This window comes from Colossoma macropomum, unplaced genomic scaffold, assembly GCF_904425465.1.
Source record: "Colossoma macropomum unplaced genomic scaffold, Colossoma_macropomum, whole genome shotgun sequence".
Lineage (NCBI taxonomy): Eukaryota > Metazoa > Chordata > Actinopteri > Characiformes > Serrasalmidae > Colossoma > Colossoma macropomum.
This window is the reverse complement of record NW_023494809.1, coordinates 17,223,017-17,246,134: the sequence shown is the minus strand read 5'-3', so window position 1 is coordinate 17,246,134 and position 23,118 is coordinate 17,223,017. Positions and strand designations below refer to the sequence as shown.

At 38.5% G+C, this 23,118-nt stretch overlaps 1 protein-coding gene across 1 annotated transcript in view; it reads right to left on the bottom strand.

The window, feature by feature from the left end:
• The window catches only part of sema5a (sema domain, seven thrombospondin repeats (type 1 and type 1-like), transmembrane domain (TM) and short cytoplasmic domain, (semaphorin) 5A), a 238,508-nt gene that overhangs the window by 17,071 nt on the left and 198,319 nt on the right, over nucleotides 1-23,118 (bottom strand). Inside the window, exon 17 of the mRNA XM_036558268.1 lies at nucleotides 6,351-6,560. Coding sequence (XP_036414161.1) covers nucleotides 6,351-6,560 — 210 coding nt within the window. The remainder of the gene's footprint in view (nucleotides 1-6,350; nucleotides 6,561-23,118) is intronic.

The following is a 23,118-nucleotide window of genomic DNA, read 5'->3' as shown; positions in this document are numbered from 1 at the left end:
TTGATACCTAGAGAAAAGAAACAGAATTAGACATGCAATACAACACATTTCAATAAGTACTTATATTACTGCTCATAAGTGCTGTAAAAAGAGATGTGTCTTTAGTCTGTGTTTGAGGACAGCGAGAGAGTCTGCTGTTCAGACAGCCAGTGGGAGTTTGTTCCACCACCTGGGTGCCAGGACAGAGAAGAGTCTTGATGCTTGTCTTCCCATGTGTCTTGAGAAATGACGGGTCAATCCGAGCTGTACTTGAACCTCGAAGGGCTCGGGGAAAAGCAGTGAGCATCTGCGGTGTACATGATCAAGTGGGAACTGGGAAGCTTCCGATTTCCAAGTAGGAAAAGTCTAATTTAAGTTTTTTTTTTCCTGACCTCAAACAGCTGATCTTGCATGAATGCTTTAAGTGAAAAGTAGGAGATTCCAAGATGGAAAATTCCAAGGTCCCAGTTGTCATGAACTGTCAATCGACTGTTCACTATATTGCCCAGAAATAACTTTGTGTCTCCAGCTTAACTTCGGAAAAGTTTTGAAACAGTGGACGAGTGCCATTTGTTATCTCGCTTGCCTCTCACTTTGAAGAAATATTAAATGTTCATGTTTTCACACTTAAAAAGTAAGGGTTGTTGAAATGTTCACAGCTACCTGTTAACTATGTAGCTAACCAGCTACTTCCATCATTAAACTTTACATATACACTTTGATGTTAATGTTAGCCTCTAACTACTTTGTACCTACAAACTAATCTATATTTTACAAGTACTTAATTCGCAGTAATGTAACACAGGACAACCCAATAGATAGTACTCATTTGATGTAACACTTGTGGAGCCACTCAGATAGCAATCATTTGTACACTGTTAGTTAATAAAGCATCTTGACAGATAATGGCTGCAGTAACAACAGCAACAAAAACAGTGTGTTATTATAGCATCCTGGCTGTCCGACATAAGCTACATTCACATTACAAGCCTCATTGCTCAAATCCGATTTTTTGCTCAAATACGATCTCTCTGACAGGAAGGTTCACACTCCCTCAGTGACTCAAATCTCAAATGTGAACGAACCGGCATCCTGAAATGTGTCCACACAGCCCTGAAAACATCAGATCTGAGTCCCATTAGGGCAAAAAATTAGATTTGTGCCACTTCAACCTGGTAAAATCAGAATATCGCTGACTCTTCCACAGACTAAACATTTATATGATTATCTAGCAATGTGTATGCTTTTGGCTCCTGCGATATGTATGCTGATGCAGTATTTACAGAGTAAAGACTTTTCTTTGTATCTCGATTTGGAAGCCATAGCCGACATTGAGTGCTCATACACATTATGCTGACGGAATGTCAACAGTTTTTTTCAGGTTTTGTGAATACTATCTATAGCAATGCTAATGGAAATTAGCATTATGCTAGCAGTGTTAATTGAGTGAAGACAGGCATAACTGCATTAACTATGTGTGACTGACACACAGCTGTATCAGTGTAAAATGGTCATGAAATAACTGGAATATCCCATCCTAAAAGTTTTGGTACGGCTAAAGCACAGCACTTTGGGAGAGCTTTCTGGTTGGGGTTGTTTTACCACATCGGTATGTGCTGTTCCCGCATACTGTCACATGTAATTGAGCTGTCAATGTCCGAAGGTTCCTTCTACTAGGGACCTAGCCAGCACAGGAATTCGTATTCACTATGTATGTATCGAGACACAGCCTTCCACACTATGGGCCTGTTTCTTATACAGAGATTAAGCTTAGTCCATACCACTGCGGGAGACAAGTAGGTGTGTTTATATCAGATGTATCACTAGTTTCATTTTTTATTTTGCCTGCAGTGTTTTTTTCTTAAGAAGAATGAGTTAAAAGTCATAATTAATCATTATTTCCCTTTGAGTAAAAAGGTTAAAGGTTAGGTTGTGTAAGGAGAGTCCAATTTCTGAGCAAAATATCAACTCCCAACAGCCAGCGGCTACAGACAAGGTGTATGATGAATCTAGAGTAGACGCTCTTCTCACTTTATTACGACGGAGGGAAAGAAAGCAGTCTCTTTAGAGGCGCTTTTAAGGAGTTGGGAGCGGCGCGCAGGGGCGTAATTGAACTTCTCCGTGGGGTTTTGTCATCCTTGCTGTAATTTCTCTATCGGAAAGTGACAGATCAGTCAATTTCTGCCGCCGTATGACTGATCGTTCCATCTGAGCCTAGAGCAACAGCCAAGAAGAAAAGATTCATTTATTTCAGAAAGGGGCCAGTGGCAGCTGGGAAACTTCTTTCTCTCTTTTTCTCTCTTTCAAAGTACAATAAAGGTCTGACGTGCTTTCCAAAAAGGCCTGTCACAGTTTGAGTCCCGGCTGGGCTTTATAGGTTCAAGCAAGAGAAACTGAGCTCTAATAGTGTGACCGTTCGTGTATGCTGCCCAAGAAAAGTTTCCCTTCTTCTTAAATTTTCTAAGTAATAATTTCACTGTTACTTTTCAGTTAAGTAAGAAAAAACTCCTGCAAAGGTCTAGTGATCATAAAGCAGCTTTGTGCTAATGCTTTGTGTACAAACCTAGTAGAAGTTGACAAAAGGGACAATTTGTGAAAAGCCATTTAAAACAAAAAGCAGTGATTCGTAAATTCTGTTTGAGCAGTATTAAATTGAAAACTGTATGAAACACATATTTGTTGTTTTAATTTACGAACTTTATGAATGTTTGCAGTACAATCCAAAAATTTGGGACAGAAGCATGTTTAACACACGTTTACTTACAGCATCACCTTTCCTTTTAACAGCACTTAGGAAACATTCGGGGAGTGAAGACATTAAGTGATCCAGTTTTGAAAGTGGATTTCTTCTGCCATTCTTCAGTCAAACAAGTCTTCAGCTGAGCAACCGTATGGTATTTATTATTTCATATTTCACACTTCATAATGGTACATACATTTTCAGCAGGTGACAGGCAGGTCACTCTATATCTGCATATATTATATTTTTGAACGCTGGTAACAGGATGGTCCTTTATATTTTTGACATAGAGAACACGATGACCACTATTTCTACAAACAATTTGAAAGATGGACTTATCAAACTAAAATATGTGTTCTCTGTGCATCAGTCCATTTCAGATGAGATCGAGCCCAAAGAAGTTGGCAGCATTTCTTGACATGGTTGACATATAGCTTCCACTGTGAATATTACAGTTTTAACTTGCATTTGTGGATACAGCGACAAACAGTGTCTAACAGTATTCTTAAGCCCATGCAGTGATAGCCACCACAGATTCATGCCAGTTAATGAAGTGGCATCTGAGGGATCAAAGGTCAGGGGCATTCAGTTGTGGTTTTTGGTCTTGCTTTTTCCGGATTTTTCTGGATTCCCTGAATCTTTTGATAATTTTATGCTACATACAGGGTGAAATACCAAAAGGAAAGTTGCTCTTAAACTGCTGGATTATTCGCTCATGCATTTGGCAAGCGGCAAGCCTCAACTCATCCTTAATCATAAAGGACTAGGCCTTTCCTGAAAGCTCCTTTTGTACTCAAGCATGATTACATCACCTTGTTTTTCTGTTTACTGAACATTAAATGTTGTTCATAGTCTTAAATTTCCCCTGTCCCAACTTTTTTGGAATGTGTTGCAGGCATCAATTTTTAGAATGAGTGTATATTTACAAAAAAAAAACAATTAAGTCGATAAGATAAAACAGTAAATATCTTGTCTTGAGACAGCTTTCGTCTAAATACAGGTCAAAGCGGATTTACAAAGCACTGCTTCCTTTTTTTATTTGCATTTCACATACTGTCCCAAGTTTTTTGGAAATGGGTTTGTATATTTAGCTTCAACACAACTTCATGTTCGTCAAAGTGCCTTCTTTTGTATGAAGAGAATAAAATGCGTAACACTGGCACTAATACTATTACAAATATATAATGTGATATTGTTTTCTTACAAATAACCACACTTAGACTTTAATATAAGTCTTTGAAAACCAAACAAGAAAACGTGCTTATTTGTATTAAAAGACTCTTTAATACAGCTAAATATCATGATCTTGCACTACGTGTCGTCCCCTGTCATATTATCTGTTTACCAATGTTTACATTTTATTAGAAACACCAACCTTGTACTTCCACTCACTGACCACTTTATTAGAAACACCTTGCTTGTACTTCCTCTCACTGGCTACTTTATTAGAAACACCTACCCTGTACTTCCTCCCACTGGTCACTTTATTAAACACCTAGCTTGGACTTGCACTCACCTGCCACTTTATTAGAAATACCAACCTTATACGTCCGCTCAGTGGCCACTTTATTAGAAATACCAACCTTGTACATTCACTCAGTGGCCACTTTATTAAAAACACTTACCTTGTACTTCCACTCACTGACCACTATATTAGAAACACCTACCTTGTAGTTCTACTCACTGACCACTATATTAGAAACACCTACCTTGTACTTCCTCTCACTGACCACTTTATTATAAACACCAACCTTGTATTTCTTTCATTGGCTACTTTAATAGAAAGACCTACCCTGTACTTCCACTCATTGACCACCTATCTAACACTAGAAACACCCACTAATCATTAATGAAGGGCTAGAAGACGACTAACACAAACTGTGCATCAGCAGCTACAGTCTCTTTACACCAGCAAGATGAAGCTACAAGGTAGGGGTTTCTAATGAAGTGGCCAAAAGTGAATATATACTGTTTAATACAGTTATAAATCTATATATATAGCTTTCTTAATTCACTTCTAAACATCCCACTGAAGTTGAAACAATACAAAACCACCACTGTCGTGGCCCTTATATTAGCAATGCAGCTACCCTCGCTACAAATGAAATTAGGAGGTTCCTGCCCAGAAGGGATCAGCTTTTCAGTTTGTCGGCACAGACAATGATGGATGGCCTCTGTTGAGCAGATCTCAGGTTTGGACGTCTGGTGTCTATGGCGACGGCATTTGATTAATAATGATTATAAATGAAATTCCTCATTGTCTGTTGCCGCAATGTCTTCTGCCAGGTGTCGTTTCATACTTAAGAAGCGTATTTCCATTTAGAAAGCACATTTCCTCCCAGTATCACTCATTCACTCATTTAATTAGGCACACTCTCCTCCTCCTGCTGTATTAGAGCAAGGAAGAGCGCGTTGTTGGAATTTTCTGACGACACAATCCTGCCTCCGAGTCGCAGGCAGAATAATTAGCCTGAAATGTGATTACATGAAATGATGCCGCAGGGATTTCTCTCCATTTCCGCCGATAAATTAGGGTCTTTGCACCTTCTAACAGCAGCAGTTGTGTTTTATACTCTGATATAGGTGTGACATATGAAAGTGGCCTTTTTTTACTCTATGTTCGCTTTATTGTTCATCAGTGCTCAACACCACTCTAACACGTACAGATTACCTTAGGGATGCTACTGTAAAATGAGATGTGTTCACTTAATAATCACTTGAGTGAAGAGTACTAAAGGCAATAAAATACACAAGAGAGGTTACAGTTGGAGTGTGGGTGTGAATTTTTCTGTTCAAAAATTTGGGATCACTCGCCATATTAATATTAACAATTTTACTATTTTATTTATGATTATAACTTATAAAGTATAGATTCAAATATAACTATTTGACAAAAGGTATTTTTAATTATATATTATATGAATTAGTAGTTACTGAATGATAAATAATATACTGTAATTATGTATTTACCCTGTTTGTTGTCCATATATTTGCCCTGAGATCAAAACTGGATATTGATTAGAAATGCACCAAGTCAATTTGTTTATCAAAAATAAACTTATAATGAAGACAGTATGTGGGCTAAAGAATATTCCACAAAACTGAATGTCCTTGACAACAGAAAATGGTTGTTTATTCAACACAATGAATTCCATTATTTAGTTGTTCTCTCACTTTGGCTGCAAAATTTTTTCATTATTTCATAAAGAGTCTACAGCCCTTTGATTTCCGCCTCTGTTGTTTTGCTGTATGCTGTATATGTGTCTACATTAGTGCCTCTGTTTTGTAGCTGTAAACTGCCTTTAAAAAGTTTGGGAATGCCTAGCTCTTTAAAATGCTTTTAACAAACAAAGCTAAAGGCTTCACATTGTATCCTCTGTGGTGTCAGCTCTCAAATCTAAATTAGGATTGGATTAAGGAAAAGGCCATTTTTTATCTAATAAAGTTTACTGAAAAAATACTCAGTATGTACTTTCTCTGCCTCTACCTGTCAGCTTCGTCTGTGTGACAAGCGATTTTTTTTGGTGCAACAAAATAGTATAAGCCCTATCACCTTGTTCCTTTTTTTCACGTTAGAGAGTCAGATTTAATAGTGGTGTTGTTGAGTAACAGTTGTGGCTCTTGTATGTACCTGGGCAGGGGGTTGTGTTGCACTCCTGGTACTCCTGTGCAGGTCCCAGACAGGACGTCCCACCGTATTTGGGTTTGGGGTTGGTGCAGGTTCTCTTTCGGCTGCGGATGCCTGAACTGCAGTCTCGGCTGCACTGGCTCCAGGAGCTCCAGGCTGACCAGCCGCCATTAACTGTCAGTCCAGTGATCCGGCCCGACCGCAGCAGGTCACCTGTAAAATACAAACACACCCAGACTTGTTTTTATAGAATGTCAGGACAAAAGTTCCCATAGGTCTTCCACACATATTGTTACTGTCAGGACAGTAACTGTCCAGTATCTCCATTTTTGTCATTTCAATTTTTTTTAGATCATTTGAAAATGCCAGCTGTCCTTTACAAAGTGTGAATATTTCATAATGAATGGACCAATGGAAATGCTTCAAAATTTGATGATTGTGAGAGCACTGAAGGAGTATTCAATGCGGGCTTTCAAAACTTGGCGAAGGACATGTCTTCCAAGGATGTGAGTGAGTTATCTACTATTGTCATCATATCTTCATCAATATATTGTTAATTTTGCATTTGCAACCTAAACATCCAGTCAGACCACTGTTTTGAGCCTGCGTGTGTGAAACAGTACACGCGTAAAGACATCTGATGTGGTCCGAAAAAGTCCTGACACCTCTGACTTTTAAATTATTATTTCAGGCTTTACAGGGCATCTCGCAGACATGTGGTGTAGCCAAGGAATACTGGCCCGGGGGAAAGAAAAAAACACTTGCCCATACACAGGGACAGTTAGGACTGACCTCCTGAGCTGAAGACATGAGGACACTCAGATTTAGTGCCGAATCTCAGGGATATGAGGTTTGATGTCTTGTCATAAATAACTCCGACTTTATGATTGACCTGTGATGAGTTGCAGGAGAATATATAGTGCATGAGATGAGCAGCGGACTCTGAGACACTGAGCTGTTTTAATATTAGGCCCTTTCATGGCAGGGTATTAATAGCGGCACCTCAGTGAGATGTACAAAGAGCCACTTGAATTCAGCTGTGAATTTCAATTTAAGTAAATGAACTGGATTTAATTTGGCCAACTGAGGAGAATGCCATCAAATTCTTTATTTCTCTCATAGTTATACCTCGATCATGCCCTTCAGCGTGACATCTGCACAGTATCTTCCCTTTAACTCTTTCAGTCCTACATTAAGGCCTTTCTTTTGTGTAATTTTGTGTTTTGCTAAGTTGTTATTTTGATTACAGCATCAAGCATTACAGGTCTATCATTAGACTCAGCACAGCCTCTACTGATGAGATATGGCAATCAACAAACACTCATATATACTACAATAAGACTAGGAGATAGTACAAGAGTAGGGAATATTAGTCCACAAACAACATCAATAAACAATTCTGTACACTAGAATAGGAAATGTTAGTCCATAAACAACCTCAAAAACCATCCCTATACACTACAATAGGAAATATTAGTCCATTAACAACCTCAATGAACACTCCTGTATGCTAAGATAGGAAATATTTGTCTATAAATGACATTAACAAATCCTTCTATACACTAAGAGACATAAACAATCTCAACAACAGCTTCTATAGTGTAGAATAGAAAATATTAGTCCATAATCAACCTCAATATCCACTTCTATACTCTATACTTCATAAACAACCTTATTAAACACTCCTACACACTAGAATGGGAGATATTATTTCATAGATCATCTCAATGATTCTATACACTAGAACAGGAGATTCTAGGAGGGTAATTAATAAACACAAAGACAGTACCAAACTCCTTTTTTCCCACCATAGATCGACTAATTAGCCCTAACTTATCTACTAGAGTGGTGGGTGGTGCTTTATCTTCTAAAATATGCAAGGAGTCTGCAATTCATTTTCAAAATAAAATAGACTTGATAAGACAGAACATAGCTCAGCCAGCTGAAACTAGTGCCTATAACCTTCCTGATGAGCTGCCTACATCAGTGATGACATGCTTCTCTGTTATCAGTCATCAGGAGCTAATAAATGTTACAAACAAATAAGTTCGTCCACATGTTATCTTGACCCTGTTCCTACTTCATTCCTTAAGATGGTTTTTGATTGTGCTTAAAATGTTATCTAAACTATTGTAAACCATACTTTGTCTACAGGTGCTTTTCCAGATGCTTTTAAAACTGCCCTGGTGAAGCCTCTACTTCCTTTTTTAAGTTAAATCTAGAAAAAGTTACCTTCAAACAATTAGATGCGTATCTAATTCAAATAATTAAATAATAAATCAAATAAGTTATATGAGAAGTTTCAATCAGGTTTTAATTCTAACTATAGTACTGAGACAGCATTGGTTTGTGTTGTGAATGACCTCAGACTTGGTGCTGATACAAAAAATCCTTCTATTCTGGTTGTATTGGATCCTAGTGCAGCTTTTGATACCGTTGATCACAAGATTCTAATACACCACCTTAAATATTGATGAGGCCTCTCAGTTTTAGACTGGTTTAAATCATATTTAATGCATAGACAATTCTTAGTTTCTGGGAAATCATTCATCGAAGAGTCCCACAGGGTTCAGTTTTAGGGACCTTGTTCTTCTCTTTGTACATGTTACTTCTAGGTGATGTCTTTAGGAAACATAACATCAATTTTCATAGCTATGCTGAAGACACGCAATTATACATTTCGATTCCTTCTGATGATCAAGAGTGTCAGATATTTCTCAGTGGATGTTGTACAATTTATTACAACTTAAAAGCGTATAGCCTGTAGTAATCCACATGTGAATGCAGTCATGAAAGTAACTTTTTATCATTTGAGAAATATCCCTAAAGTTCAGCCTTTTCTGTCTCAGAGCGACGCAGAGAAACTAGTTCATGCATTTGTTACAAGCAGAGTTGATTACTGTAATGCTCTTCTTACTGGACTTCCTAAGAAAGCAATACATCCTCTACAACTCCTGCAAAATGCATCAGCACAGATTCTAACACAGGCAAAAAAGAGAGATCATTCAGTCCTGTTTTGAAAGAACTGCACTGGCACTCTCTTACATTTTAAAATTTTGCTACTAGTTTTTAAGGCTCTAAATGACCTTAAAGCACTGCTTACATCACAGAATGTCTTTCTGTTTGTGTTCCAACACGTGATCTCAGATCTGCAGATACTGACTTTCTGAAAATACTTTCCATAAAACACAGAAAATGTGGAGAGGCCTGTTTCAGTTATTACACCTCTAAACTGTGAAACTCAAATCCACCTTTTTTTAGACAGTCAAGCTCAGTTCACATGTTTAAGAAACACTTGAAAACATATCTCTTTAACTTAGCATTCAATTAAAACTCTACGTCTCCTTGATATTTCTTTTTAACTTGTCTGTTACTGTAAAACATTATTACCTGTCTATACTGCACTTTGAGCTGCCACTGGTATGAAAAGTGCTCTATAAATAATATTATTATTATTATTATTATTGTTGTTGTTGTTATTTTTATTATTATAGTCCATAGGCAACCTCAATAAATGCTCCTATACTCCAGAATAAGAGAAATTAGTCTGTATACAATCTCAATAAACACTCCTGTACACTAGTATAGGAGACACTAGTCCATAAACAACCTCAATAAATGCTTTCATACACTAGAATAGAAGATATTGGTCCATAAATGGCCTCAGTAAATGCTTCTATACACTAGAATAGGAGATAATAGTCCATAAATGACTGCAGTAAACATTTGTGTACACTACAATAGGAGCCTCTATAAACTCTATAAACAATCTCAGTAAACACTCCTAAACATTATTCCATTGGCTGATAAATTTGCTTTTTTCATGAAATGATCCTTGAAAAAAGCAAAATTATCTGTCAACGGAATAAGACTCTTTTACTCGAACAAATCAAACAAGTAAAAACATTTAGAAATAAGCCAAATTAATGAGAAATATTACATATGTAGACTAGATATAAGATCATATCATTTTTTGCAGTGTAGGGGTGTAAATTTCTGACCTCACAACGATTCTCTTAAATTCGAAAACTGATTCAGAACATAATGAAGGATGATTTACCACAATTTAATTAAATTCAGTTGAATTCTTTTAGTACAATTTAGAATTATTCACTGAACACACTAATGTAACTGCAGTAATTATTTACACTGTAGTGGAATATAGACAATAAGCTGTACTTATTTTTTTAGAAAATTATAACAGTACAAAATTGATGTAGCTGAATCGCTACCTTCAGCTTGATGCATTTTTTACCTCTAGCTGTGACCCTCATGTTCTTCCAGAATTTTGGCTTGTTACTTGTCCACTGGCTAATCCTGCTGTGTCCTGACCACAACACTGACCCAAAGTCTTTATCTACAAAGTCCTCCAGCAAACAGCCCTCTAAAAAACAAACAAACTGTTCATAACCTGCTCACACTCAAAGCCCAGAGCAGCGCCCTGCTGGTTCCTGACCAGGGGCCTGGTCAGCGTATGCTCTGACCTGCAGGTAAACAAACAACACACTACTCGACTCCTTAAAGCGACCACAGCTATCAGAATTTTGTCAGTTCCATTCAGATTCTCTATGTGTCAGAGTTTCCACTTGGAAATTTTAATGACAGTCATGGTCATCCTCACCCTTCTGGACGTCCTCACCAACCTTGGAATCACTGACTCTGTGTGGAAGTGGTTCAAGCCCTATCTGGAAGATCGCTCATGCCAGGTAACATGGAGAGGGTCCACATCCTCTCCATGCAGGCTCTCCACTGGTGTCCCACAAGGCTCAGTGCTAGGTCCTCTTCTCTTTTCTCTACACTAGCTCTCTTGGCAATGTAATATCATCTCATGGCTTCTCTTATCACTGTTATGCTGATATTCGGATCTCGGCACGTCTGTCTGACATCTCTTCATGGATGGTAGCTCACCACCTGACGCTCAATCCTAGCAAGACTGAGCTGCTATTCATCCCTGCAACTACAGGTCCTCATCATGATCTTGCCATCTCATTCGAGAACTCTCTGATTGTCCCATCTGTAGAGGCAAGAAGTCTTGGTGTGGTTCTGGATGGCCAGTTATCGTTCTCGACTCACATTGCGAACCTAACTCCGTCATGCAGATTTCTCCTGTACAACATCCGGAGGATCCGACCCTTTCTCACTCGAGAGGCCACCCAGGTACTAGTGCAGTCTCTTGTCATCTCAAGGCTTGACTACTGCAACTCGCTCTTGGCTGGTCTTCCAATGCAGGCCATCAAGCCTCTGCAACTCATCCAGAATGCAGCAGCCCGGCTCGTCTTCAATCTCCCAAGTTCAGCCACGTCACCCCACTGCTGTGCTCCCTTCACTGGCTTACTGTAGCTGCACGCATCAGATTTAAAACCCTTATGCTTGCTTACAAAGCCAAAAATGGACCAGCCCCTCCCTACTTGATGGCAATGGTGAAATCTCGAACTGTACCATGAGCCCTTCGAGCTTCGAGCACAGCTCGACTTGACCCGCCATCCTTCAAGGCGTGCGGAAGGCAAGCATCAAGACTGTTTTCTGTGCTGGCACCCAGGTGGTGGAACGAACTCCCACTGGCTGTCCGTACAGCAGAGTCTCTCGCTATCTTCAAACACAGACTGAAGACACATCTCTTTATACAGCACTTAAATGAGCACTGAATTAAGTATTGATTGTAATGTATTGTACTGCACTTATGTATTGTATTGTATTGCACTGCTCTGTGTTAACTCTGTTCCTTTTTCTCTAGGTGTCAATAATGACTTTCTGATTCTGGCAGTATCTGAGCTCAGGACTGGCTTTCTCTCTAACCTATTGGTAACTAGCAAAGATACTTTTTGTAAGTCGCTCTGGATAAGAGCGTCTGCTAAATGCTGTAAATGTAAATGTAAATGTAAATGTAAATGTCATGGTAGCCGTGAATGATTCATGTTGCCGGAAAAACGTATACTTTTGTGGATCTGTTATGTGGTGGGAAACGGATGCAGGTATTTGACCAGAGTAAGGACAGTTCTGGGTTCAGGTTAGCAACCATACTGCACTGTACTGCACTGTATTGCATTGACTGTTAGAAAAACAGAATTTATTTAGCTTGTGAGACTAGCCAGCTAGGGTCCTACCTACCAGTAACTGCAAAATCCAGGACTGGAATATGGATTCAAGCTATTATTTTTTTGTTAGTTGCTTGTTTCAGTGATAAAATCTAAAGGGTTTTCTTTCCTCTAAACACTTTTTCATCAATTTGAAATCAAAATAAAATCTCCCCTCTGCTACCTAACACATACCTGGTATGGACTGAAGTTTTAGAATCTGCACTTTCCACACAATTTTTCTACTTGTTGAACCCACATGAACATGGCGGAGATAAACGAGGCGTTTCAGACAGCGGTGACACACGCAGAGGCTTTTGGCAGGGTTTTGGCTGCGTTCCTGTGATATCGTCTCTGCTCTCTGATTTGCTCCACAGATCAGTGCTTACAAGGCCCTAATCCAGAAAATTAATTGCTCTTGTGCATTACCACCAAACGTGCCTCTCAGTCTGCTGTTTGGATTGCCAGGCGGTCGCCCAGGAGTGTCAGAAAATGCTTATTAACAGTTAGGCAGAGAGCAATTAAAAACTCCTCCCTACTGGGGTTCTATTGTGTTCTGTTAAGCAGATAATTATGTAGAAGTGTTGTATTTATACGTGAGATCGTCACTGAGGAAGCAGAGAAAGAAGAACAAGTTCTCTGAGACGAACAGCAAGCTACAGGTCGTAAAGAGATGAAAATGATGACGCCACTACGCTACACAGGCATACCAACTTATGATATACATGCTTGGGGCAAACAGCAAAAACAAAGTGAAAACATATAGAAGAGTGACTTTCAGCCTTGGTTGGCCTTGGTGGTACTGTAAGGGGGCTGTTGGCAGTCTTATTTATTTATTTATTTATTTGTAGCATACAAGTGCAGTATGCAGACATTTAACCAAACCAATCACTTTAAATATGAAATCTATTATAATTATTTTTAGATTTTCAGTACAAGTAAATGCAAAACATTTCTCTATATTTTTACAGAATTTATCCATTATGAATAAATAGCTACAGAATTTATTTGCTGTTTATTCTGTTGCGTGATTATAGAGTCAAGTGAAATTTCATAGGCTAGATGATTGTGTTATATTTGCATGCAGCTGAAATGATTGACCAGATAAAACTTCTTGTGGGCCACAAAAGCTTTGAGGCTGGTTGTGTGGGCTGTGAGTTGCAAAAAGTTGAGAACCCTTGATAAAGAAGACTTGTGTGTGTGTGTTTGCAGTTCCAATAAAACATTTGTAATACAGTCATTTTTTACTTCTTCTGCTGAAAGCGCAACCTACACACACTCACAAGGCCATACAGATCCCTGATCCATGGATTTTAAAAAACCCATAAAATTTAATAAAAGAATAAAGCCATAAATAAAATAAACACTTTTATAATAATATTACTATAACTATGTTAATAATCAAACATTAGATTTCAGCAGTTAAGCTACTAACTCTTCCCTGTTCACTGTTGCAACATGTTTTCTGTAAACATGGAGAAAAATACCAAAAAAATTCAGACATGAAGAAGACTTCTGCTGCTGTTGGCTATGTAACAAACTTTTGTAGCTTTTGTTGTAAACGGTGTGAACACTGTTACTGTTCCAAAGGGTTCCGTTCACTCCCCAGTCCATACAGTCCACATATGGACACTACGCTGCAAAAACAGCCTGCTTTAAATTCATCATGGTTTTGATATCATAAATACGGAAACATTTTCCGTTTAGCTCCACCCACTGACTATGAAGTTATAAGTGTTTAAGCCTGGACTGCTTTTTGAATGAAGCACAATACAGGGCAGCCAATCAGAACAGAGCTCATTTACATATAACAGTCTTACAAGGCACAATAACAAAAACAGCCTGTTTGATAAAGGCATAAAGAGAGGATAGAAAGAGTGATTAGAATGAAATATGACTGTTATAGAGAGAGAGAGAGAGAGAGAGAGAGAGAGAGGGGGGGGGCAAAAGAAAGACAAAAAGGAAGAGAAAGAGAGAAAAGGCAGAGAGAGAGATACAAAGGGGGAGAGAAAAAGGGAGGGAGAAACAAAGAAAGAAAATGGAGAGAAAAGAAAAGGAGAAAAGGGGAAAGAGAAAAAAGAGGGAGACAGAGTAAAAGGAGGTAGAAAGAGAGGCAGAGAAAAAATTAGGGAAAAAGAGTGAAAAAGAGAGAAAGAGGGAGGAAGAAAGAAAGAGAGAGAGAAGAGGAAAAAGAAACAGATGTCCTTGCAGTGTTGTCCAGTTGAGATGAGGAAGCAGCTCAGAGTGACACTCTATTGTTTCTCTGGAGAAAAATGAAGGCATCGTTCAGCAGAGAGGAGCCAAATTACACTGCCAGCATCATCAGTAACAGCCTGCGCTCCTCCGCAGCCCTGATAACACGCTAAAGAGAAACTCAAGGTCTAAAGATGAGCAGCCTGACAGCCAGCCAGCGATTTTACACCGGCCACCGCCAGCAACAAGCCTCAGCAGTGCTGCACATATCGATTTCTACTGTTCTTACAGCGCAGCACTAAAGCTTACAGTCCACCTGAAATCAGAAAGGAGCTTGTTTACCTTGTTTGTTCGTATTTCTGGTTATATTAAACACAATTCATCATATTGTACATTTTAAAAAATTTAATTCTTGTTTTTCTTGTAGTCCTCTGTCAAAATCTAATGACTTTAGATTTAAACGCCTCTAAAATGTCTCCTGATGATGTCATCATGCAACAGCAGGCGGAGCAAAATAATATTAACCAATAATATCATGTTTCACCTTCCCCTCCACCCCTACCTAACATGAGGAGAAAACGTGAGCTTATGTCATGTTATTTTATGTTATTTTATGTATAAAATGTCATTTATTTTAAACAGAACATTCTAAAACGGTCTATTATTTATAAAAGCAGCTGGTTTGTTTCAGACTGTTATGATTTGAGAAGTTTTTTTTACATACTTCTACCGGTTGCATCCAGTGTCTTTGTACACTTCTAAGTTCATGATGATGATCAAAGAACACAATCTCACCAACACCTCTGTAAGAAAAACAACCATAAACTGCACTTTTAGCGCATGCAAACGTTTCAACACCCTATGTCAAATTATGTTCTGTTAATTTTCGAAGTGAAAATAAGTTAACACATCATCAACAGAGAACACACTTAAAATATGGCCTTTTGTGCAAATATTTTAGTGAACAATTTCATTTAGTGAACAAGTTTTCTATGCTCTGTTTAATATATTAAACAAAATGTATAAAAGGTGTCACAATTTTTGTCACATTTTATGTTGTATTTTTCCCCCCAATATGTTAAATTCAGCAAATAAACAGTAATCATGCATTCAAATTTGCAGAAGTGTGTTCTCTGTAGAGGATGTAACTTATTCTCACTTACAAAATCAACAAACCATGTTTGATCAGTTTGGCACCTAAACGTTTAAACACAAAAGTAATCAAATTTTAAATATGTTATTAAATATGTTATAAATACATTGAATAAATATGTTAAATATTTGACCACATATTTATTAACATTATATATAGGGGGTGCTCAGCATAAATTATCAAGTGACCTCAAACACCTGGGGGGCAAGACCAGAGTATGTGAGTGGAGTGTTAGATTGGAGTGGTAAACATTTAGACTCCTCGCTTGAATCATTCTGTAATCACTCTACTCCGCTATTCTCCCATTATATCTGCAAGACTGCAAAATGCCAGAAGTCTTCAACGAATGAAGCTAAACAGCTAAAAAACAAAACATTTAACTGGTTTCTAACTATTTGTCCGGGTCCTTCCTTTAATTTTGGAAAGCAGAAGTATAAATTATATAGCACAGCTATAAAGCAAACAAAACTTACCGGTTCTACAGCAAACAGGTTTTGGACAGCAGGACACTAACATTACTGATACTGAGTGCTAATTGGTTGGCATTACTGATAGTGAATGCTGATTCTTCGGCATTACTGATACTGAGTGCTGATTAGTCGGCATTACTGATACTGAGTGCTGATTGATTAGCAGTGCTTAATAATATAATAGCAGTGCTGAACTATTTAATGAGGTTGCTCAGAAAATTAGTGCATTTTTCTATATAACTTTGCACAAAAGCTCTATAGAAACCCATTCATTTTGAAGTTCTCCTCTCTAGAAATTCTTTGGTGAAGCACTCCTTAACACCTCAGCATTAATGGGTGGCATTAGACTGTTGTAGAGTGAATAGGCAGATATATGTAAATGTGTTGGTTTTCATGACATCCCAAAAGTGAATTCAAAACAGGCTATTTTTCAGCTTTTTTCCATTTGTGGACTGTATAAAGTAGGAAGTGAATAGTATGCTTCGAACCTTATTTACATAAACTCTTATTTTGAAAAATAATATGGGGCCAGTAAAGCTCATCAATGGTTAAAGTGTGTCACGGTACAGAAGGAAAAAGCGTTACAATTTCCCATTAACATTGACTTGAAGAAGTTTTCTGAAAAGCAAAAACAGCATGATTATATAACCGAGGCCTCTGACGAAAGAAGTAATTTCTGCAGTAATAAGAAGAGACAGAGCCGTAAATCATTGTTGCCTTTAATGAACTGATGATCGTCATTAAGATTTTGAGATTTTAATGAATGGGCGGCGGCACAATGTCAATAAGAGTGAGTTCATTATTTGACAACATGTTATATTTTCATCTGAGCTAATCTGCTTAGCGTAATTGCTATGATAAGTGAACAGCAGCTACAGAGCCCAGCTTCAGCTGCTGCTTTCTTTTATTTATTCCGGAATGACAGATAAACAGCATTTCTTATCTTCAGACGGGGCCGATTTAAAATGCACCTGCAATAAAAGGCTCGACTTCAAATGAACTGGGATCAGGAAATGTCAGGCAGAGCTGACGGCCGTGATCCGCTCACTCGCGTCTTATTGACACGATGCAGAGGAAAGGGCATAAGCTTCAAAGCCACGATAAAAGTGCAGCACACTCATGACACATGCAAGAAATTACAAGGTGACTTCCGCAGAAGAACTAACTGATTGTCGTGAGCGTTCCAGAGACGGGCAAATGTTTACAAAATGAGATATGTGAAATAACACCACGGAATATGTCGCTGGCTGTCAAGTTTTTTTTATCAGATTTGCAGGGTTTTATTCTGCAACCACCACATATTTCCCAATCTAGTGAACTTTTACTGCATGTTCAACATTTTAAGATGACTTGGAGCCATAGTGCTGGAAATTTTGACTTCATCCTTTCAATCTTTAGCCCTCAGAATCTCAGTTATCATCTGTGATTAACACATGCTGTAATATTATATGATTTATTTCTGCCTCATCGTTCAAGTGGAGAAACTGTGTGGAAAATGCAGATTCTAAACTTTCAATCCATACTACATCAGTGTTTGTGAGTAGAAGAGGAGATATTATGATATATATTTTATCATGATCTGAATCTGATGAAAAGTTACTGTCGTGGGAAGTCTTGCTTTGCAGAAAGAAAAAAAAACATCCTTTTGATTTTTACCATATACTCATAATTTTTTCATAAACAGAAAGAAAGTCAGAAGTGCAGACTAAAACCTGTAGAGTCATTGTAATACACCTAACTAGATCAATGAACAGACAAGCAGACAGGCAGACAGACAGACAAACAGACCTGCAGATAGATAGATAGATACATAGATAGATAGAAAGATAGTGGGTATATTGGTGGTTGGATTGGTGGGTGGATGGGTGGATTGGTGGGTGGATGGATAAAAGGATGGATGGGTGGATTGTTGGTTGGATGGGCAGGTGGACTGGTAGTGGCACTGGTGGGTGGGGGGTAGAATGGTGGGTAAATTGATGGTTGGGTTGGTGGGTTGACTGGTGGGCGGATTGGTGGTTGGATTTGTGGGTGGATGGATGGATAAAAGAATGGATGGATTGTTGAATGGATGGGTGGGTGGACCAGTAGTGGGACTGGTGGGTGGATGCGTGGATTAATAGGTGGATGGATGGATGGATGGATGGATTGCTGGATGGGTTCGTAGGTGGGTAGGTTGGATGTATGCATGGATTGACAGACATATAGAGAGGCAGACGGATGAATGGATGAATAGACTCCAGCTCGTCCATATAGAATGTAAATCAAATGTAAATATAATTGTGTAACTAAGTTATGAATTCATGTAAATCAAATGTAAATATATTTGTGTAACTAAGTTATGAATTAGTTAATGTAAATCAAATGTATAGCACAATGACAACAACAACATTAAACTTCTAATGGCTGATCTCAAACTTCTTATTAGTCATAGCAGTAAACTTCAGCCTTTCCACTCTGTGCCAGCTGGCCTTCGTCTATACTTTAGCACCCTGATCTCTATCTTCAGTGAAAGTATATCTAGTTATCTCCTGAATCTGTATTTCAGCTCTGAGGCACCATGCTTTTTCACCGTCCCTTCTCAGGGCTGCAGCTTATGGATTCAAATCGATAAAGAAAGTCCCAGCCATGAGGCTGAAACTTCATCAAATGGCAGCACATTTATCTCTGATCTCATCTTCCTCAGCAGAAACACTGACAGCCAAACACACCTTCATCGTGGAGGTAATTATAACACTAGGCCTTCAGCGTGTGATGAACACTAACCACTCACAGGGCGAAGTGTAAAACACCCTCCTAACACAGCTGGATGGCTGAGAATTGATGTGAGGAGAGATAATTGCTCGGATGGAGAAATGAACCCTGCATCGGCTCCGTAAACCCAGTATCTATGAATTATCATCTGGAGCCTTAGAGGAACTTTCTGTAGTAAGATTTAGATAAATGATGAGCTAGATAAGTGTGTGTCACATTGCGTCTAGTACGTAATCAATTCAATCTGAGAAAGCACAGCTTTCACTTCTCCAGTCTCTGGGTTATCACAGATTAATGCAGAGCTGTTCTGCTGGTTTTCATGTTGTCTGTATTGGCCTGGGCTTTGGTGATATGTAGAAATAATTAGCATGATATTTAAAAAAAACACACATCTTTGTTAATAAAGTATTTTTGAAAGCTCCAACATGCAATTGTAAGCTCCTGCTGAGGGTTCATGGCTGTTTTTTCTCTTTGAGTGATGCACACAAAAAGGAACATGTGCGCTAACAGCACCACCTTGTGGAGAAATTTCAGACTGCTAAATGTGAGTAAGAGTGTTCCAAAGCCATAACTTTGTGCTTTACATCTAAAAAAAACAAGTTGTTTTCCAGGCACTCTGTAATCCAGCCTTGATGCCCATGTAAATTATTATTAGTATTATTTTACTGAAGCTGTGTGGAAAATGATAAGTTTCCTTAGACAGTATGTTACACTTCTGCAGCAGCAACGGAGGGGAATTTGCTCTAGCATAACCTAATAACTTATCAACGCCCCATAATAATTGAGTTTTAACAGTAAACGTGAATAAAACATTACATGTATATATTTAATATTATTTAACAGGCTGTTTGAAATTAAATTAGTCTTCTCTGGTTTTCTGTCAGTGATTATCATCCTTGAAGCATTATCAATGGCTCACCTGTCAGTCATCAGCTATATCCAATTACATTGTCCTAACGGATGGGCAAATTGGTGGTTGGATGAGTGGATTGGTGGGTGGATGAGTAAAGGATGGATGGGCGGATTGTTGGGTGGATTCTTGGGTGGACTGGTGGTGGGATTGATGGGTGGATGGATTGATGGATGGGTTCATAGGTGTCAGTCATCACCTATATCTGATTACATTGTCCTAACGGATGGGCAAATGGTGGCTGGATGAGTGGATTGGTGGGTGGATGGATAAAAGTATGGATGGGCAGATTCGCCTATAGCCGATTACATTGTGCTAATGCTCAGGCCTAATCATACAGCTAAAGTAGTAGTGGCAGCTATCTTGAAACCTCAAATTTGTCTGTGCTGTTGTCCATCTTTCTAGATTACACATAATCAAGTCTCTTAGAGATTACTTAAAGTTGACCTGAAATCAAAATGGACCTTTTATACCTTGTTAGTTCATGCTAATGGTCAGATTAAGCATGACTAATCATTTCATATCAGATCTTACACATCTCCTCTTTTGTGTTCAGTTTGAGAAATGATCAACAATTCACTCTTTTCACCAAACTCTTGGGAAACTGGGTAAGTTTTCAGATTTACAAATAAGCTACCAATTTGTTTTTCAGAGGTATCCCAGGCATAGTCACAGTTGGTAGGTTATGGAGGACCAACTGGGTGAGCCAGTTTGTAGACTGGTGCTGCACCTCTAGTTAGTTAAGAACACTGAAGACAGGCGCTCGCCAGGGAGAAGCAGCTAAACGATGACTTTTCCCTGAATTTGTATTTGAGCATCTAATTTACCTTAATTGACTTCTTAACATCACAATAAGGTCATTTTCAGGGACGACCCATAATTTTGATTTTGCACCTTGCTCTTAGGTGAAGTGCAAAACTAAAGAAGCAAACTTGTTTTGGCTGATCGACTACATTCCTGGTAAGGGTGAAAATTGGGAAAATTTGTCATTTTGATAACGCTTATCGCTGTAACATTGTAATTTATCTCAGGCTTTTAAAATGGCCTTTTGTCAAAATCTTCAAATTGTGCTGTTCAAGATAAAGCATAAAAAAGCCAGAACAAAAGCAAAATAAATGCATGTGTGCCACACTCTGTAAGACTCCAAATAATTTTCTCCATTTTGCTCCCTGGCCTGTAAAACTCTGAAAAAGAACAGGCAGAACGAACACATGGTGTGAGTGTAAAGCCGAGGTTATCAGCTCTGTGTGTGTTGTGCTTTTTTGTTGTGATCCCACAGTAATTGCACTCTTGGTGGGTGGTTGATGAAGATTAGAAGCTGCTGCAGATCTGCCTTTAGACCACGTTGTAAAACCACTAACAAACTTGGCAATTAAGTCTGACGCTGAATATGTTTTACTGCCCGCCTCCCCACTTTAATATAAGGGCAGGAAGCTCCATTCAACTGTCTGTCAATTAACATCTCATTTACAAACTACAAGTGTTTGTAAACACTGATTCGCAGATGTTGGTGGCTGGAATCTGGCTGCATGTGTGCAGATCGGGCAGCAAGAGAGAAATTCAACAGAGACAATTCAGAGTGAAATGCAACAAAGGAAATTCAGAACTGAATGCAACAGAGGAAATATAAATTGTAATTCAGAGTAGATTCAGAAAGAAGTTTAAGAGAAAAAAAGTCAGAGTACAATTGAACACAGAAAATTCAGAGTGGACTTCAACAGAGGAAAGAAATTCAGAATGAGATTCAGAGGAAATGTAAAGAAAAACTTAACAGAGGGTGAGATTTATAAATAATTCAAAGTGGAACTGAACTCTGGAAATTCAGACTGCCAAAAACCTGAACTATACGGTCCTCTACTCTATGGGTGCAGCTAACTTGTTTCCCAACAAGTTGGGATGCTGTGCAAAATATAGATAAAAACAGAATGCAATGATGTGCAAATCAGTTGAGCTTGAATTGAAAATAGTACAAAGACAACATGTCACTGTCACATGTTGAAACAGAAATTTTATTTATTCATTTATTTTAAAATATATGCCCATTTTGAATTTGATGCCAGCAACTCATTTCAAAAAAGCTGGGACAGGGCAACAGAAGACTGGTAAAGCTGTGTAATGCTAAAAAAAACACCTGGTGGAACATCTCACAACTAATTACATTAATTGGCAACAGGTCAGTAACATGATTGGGTAAAAAAGAGCATCTCACAGAAGGTGAGTCTCTCAGGAGTAAAGATGGGGAGGGATTCACCACTCTGTGAAAGATTGTGTGGGCAAATAGTGCAACAAATCAAGAATATCCTAAAATAAAAAGAACATGGGGATTTCATCATAAATGGTGCATAATATCATTAAAAGATTCAGAGAATCTAGAGAAATTTCTGTATGCAAGGGACAAGGCTGGAAAACAATACTGGCGGACGGACTGAGGCGAAATGGAAAAGCATCCTGTGGTCCGACGTATCAAAATTTAAAATTCTTTTTGGAAACATGGACCCCACGTCATCCAGGCTAAAGAGGAGAGGGATCATCCAGGTTGTTATCAGCACATTTCAAAAGGCAGCATCCATGATGGTATGGGGGTGAACTAGCTCACATGGCAACGGTGACATGCACATCTGTGAAGGCACAATTAATGCTGAATGATATATACAGGTATTGGAGCAACATATGTTGCCATCCAGACAACATCTTTTTTAGGGAGGGCCTTGCCAAAACAATGTCAAACCACATTCTGCACATATTACAACAGCATGGCTCTGTAGTAAAAGGCTCCGGGTGCTAAACTGGCCTGCCTGCAGTCCAGACCTGTCACCACTGAAAACATGTGGCGCATTATGAAACAGAAAATACGGCAAAGGAGACCCTGAACTGTTGAGCAGCTGAAAACCCATATCAAGCAAGAATGGGAAGATATTTTACTTTCAAAACTACAGCAGTTGGTCTCCTCAGTTCCCAAACACTTACTGAGTGGTAACACAGTGGTAAACATGCTTCTGTCCCAACTTATTTGAAATGTGTTGCAGGCATCAAATTAAAAATGGGCATATAATTTTAAAAACACAAGAACATTTTTAAGTTAAGATTTGATATGCTGTCTGTGTACTATTTACAATTACATATAGGGTTTCAATGATTTTCATGTCATTGCATTCTGTTTTTATTTACATTTTGCATAGCATCCCAACTTTTTTTGAAATGTTGTTGTTGATATGGCAAG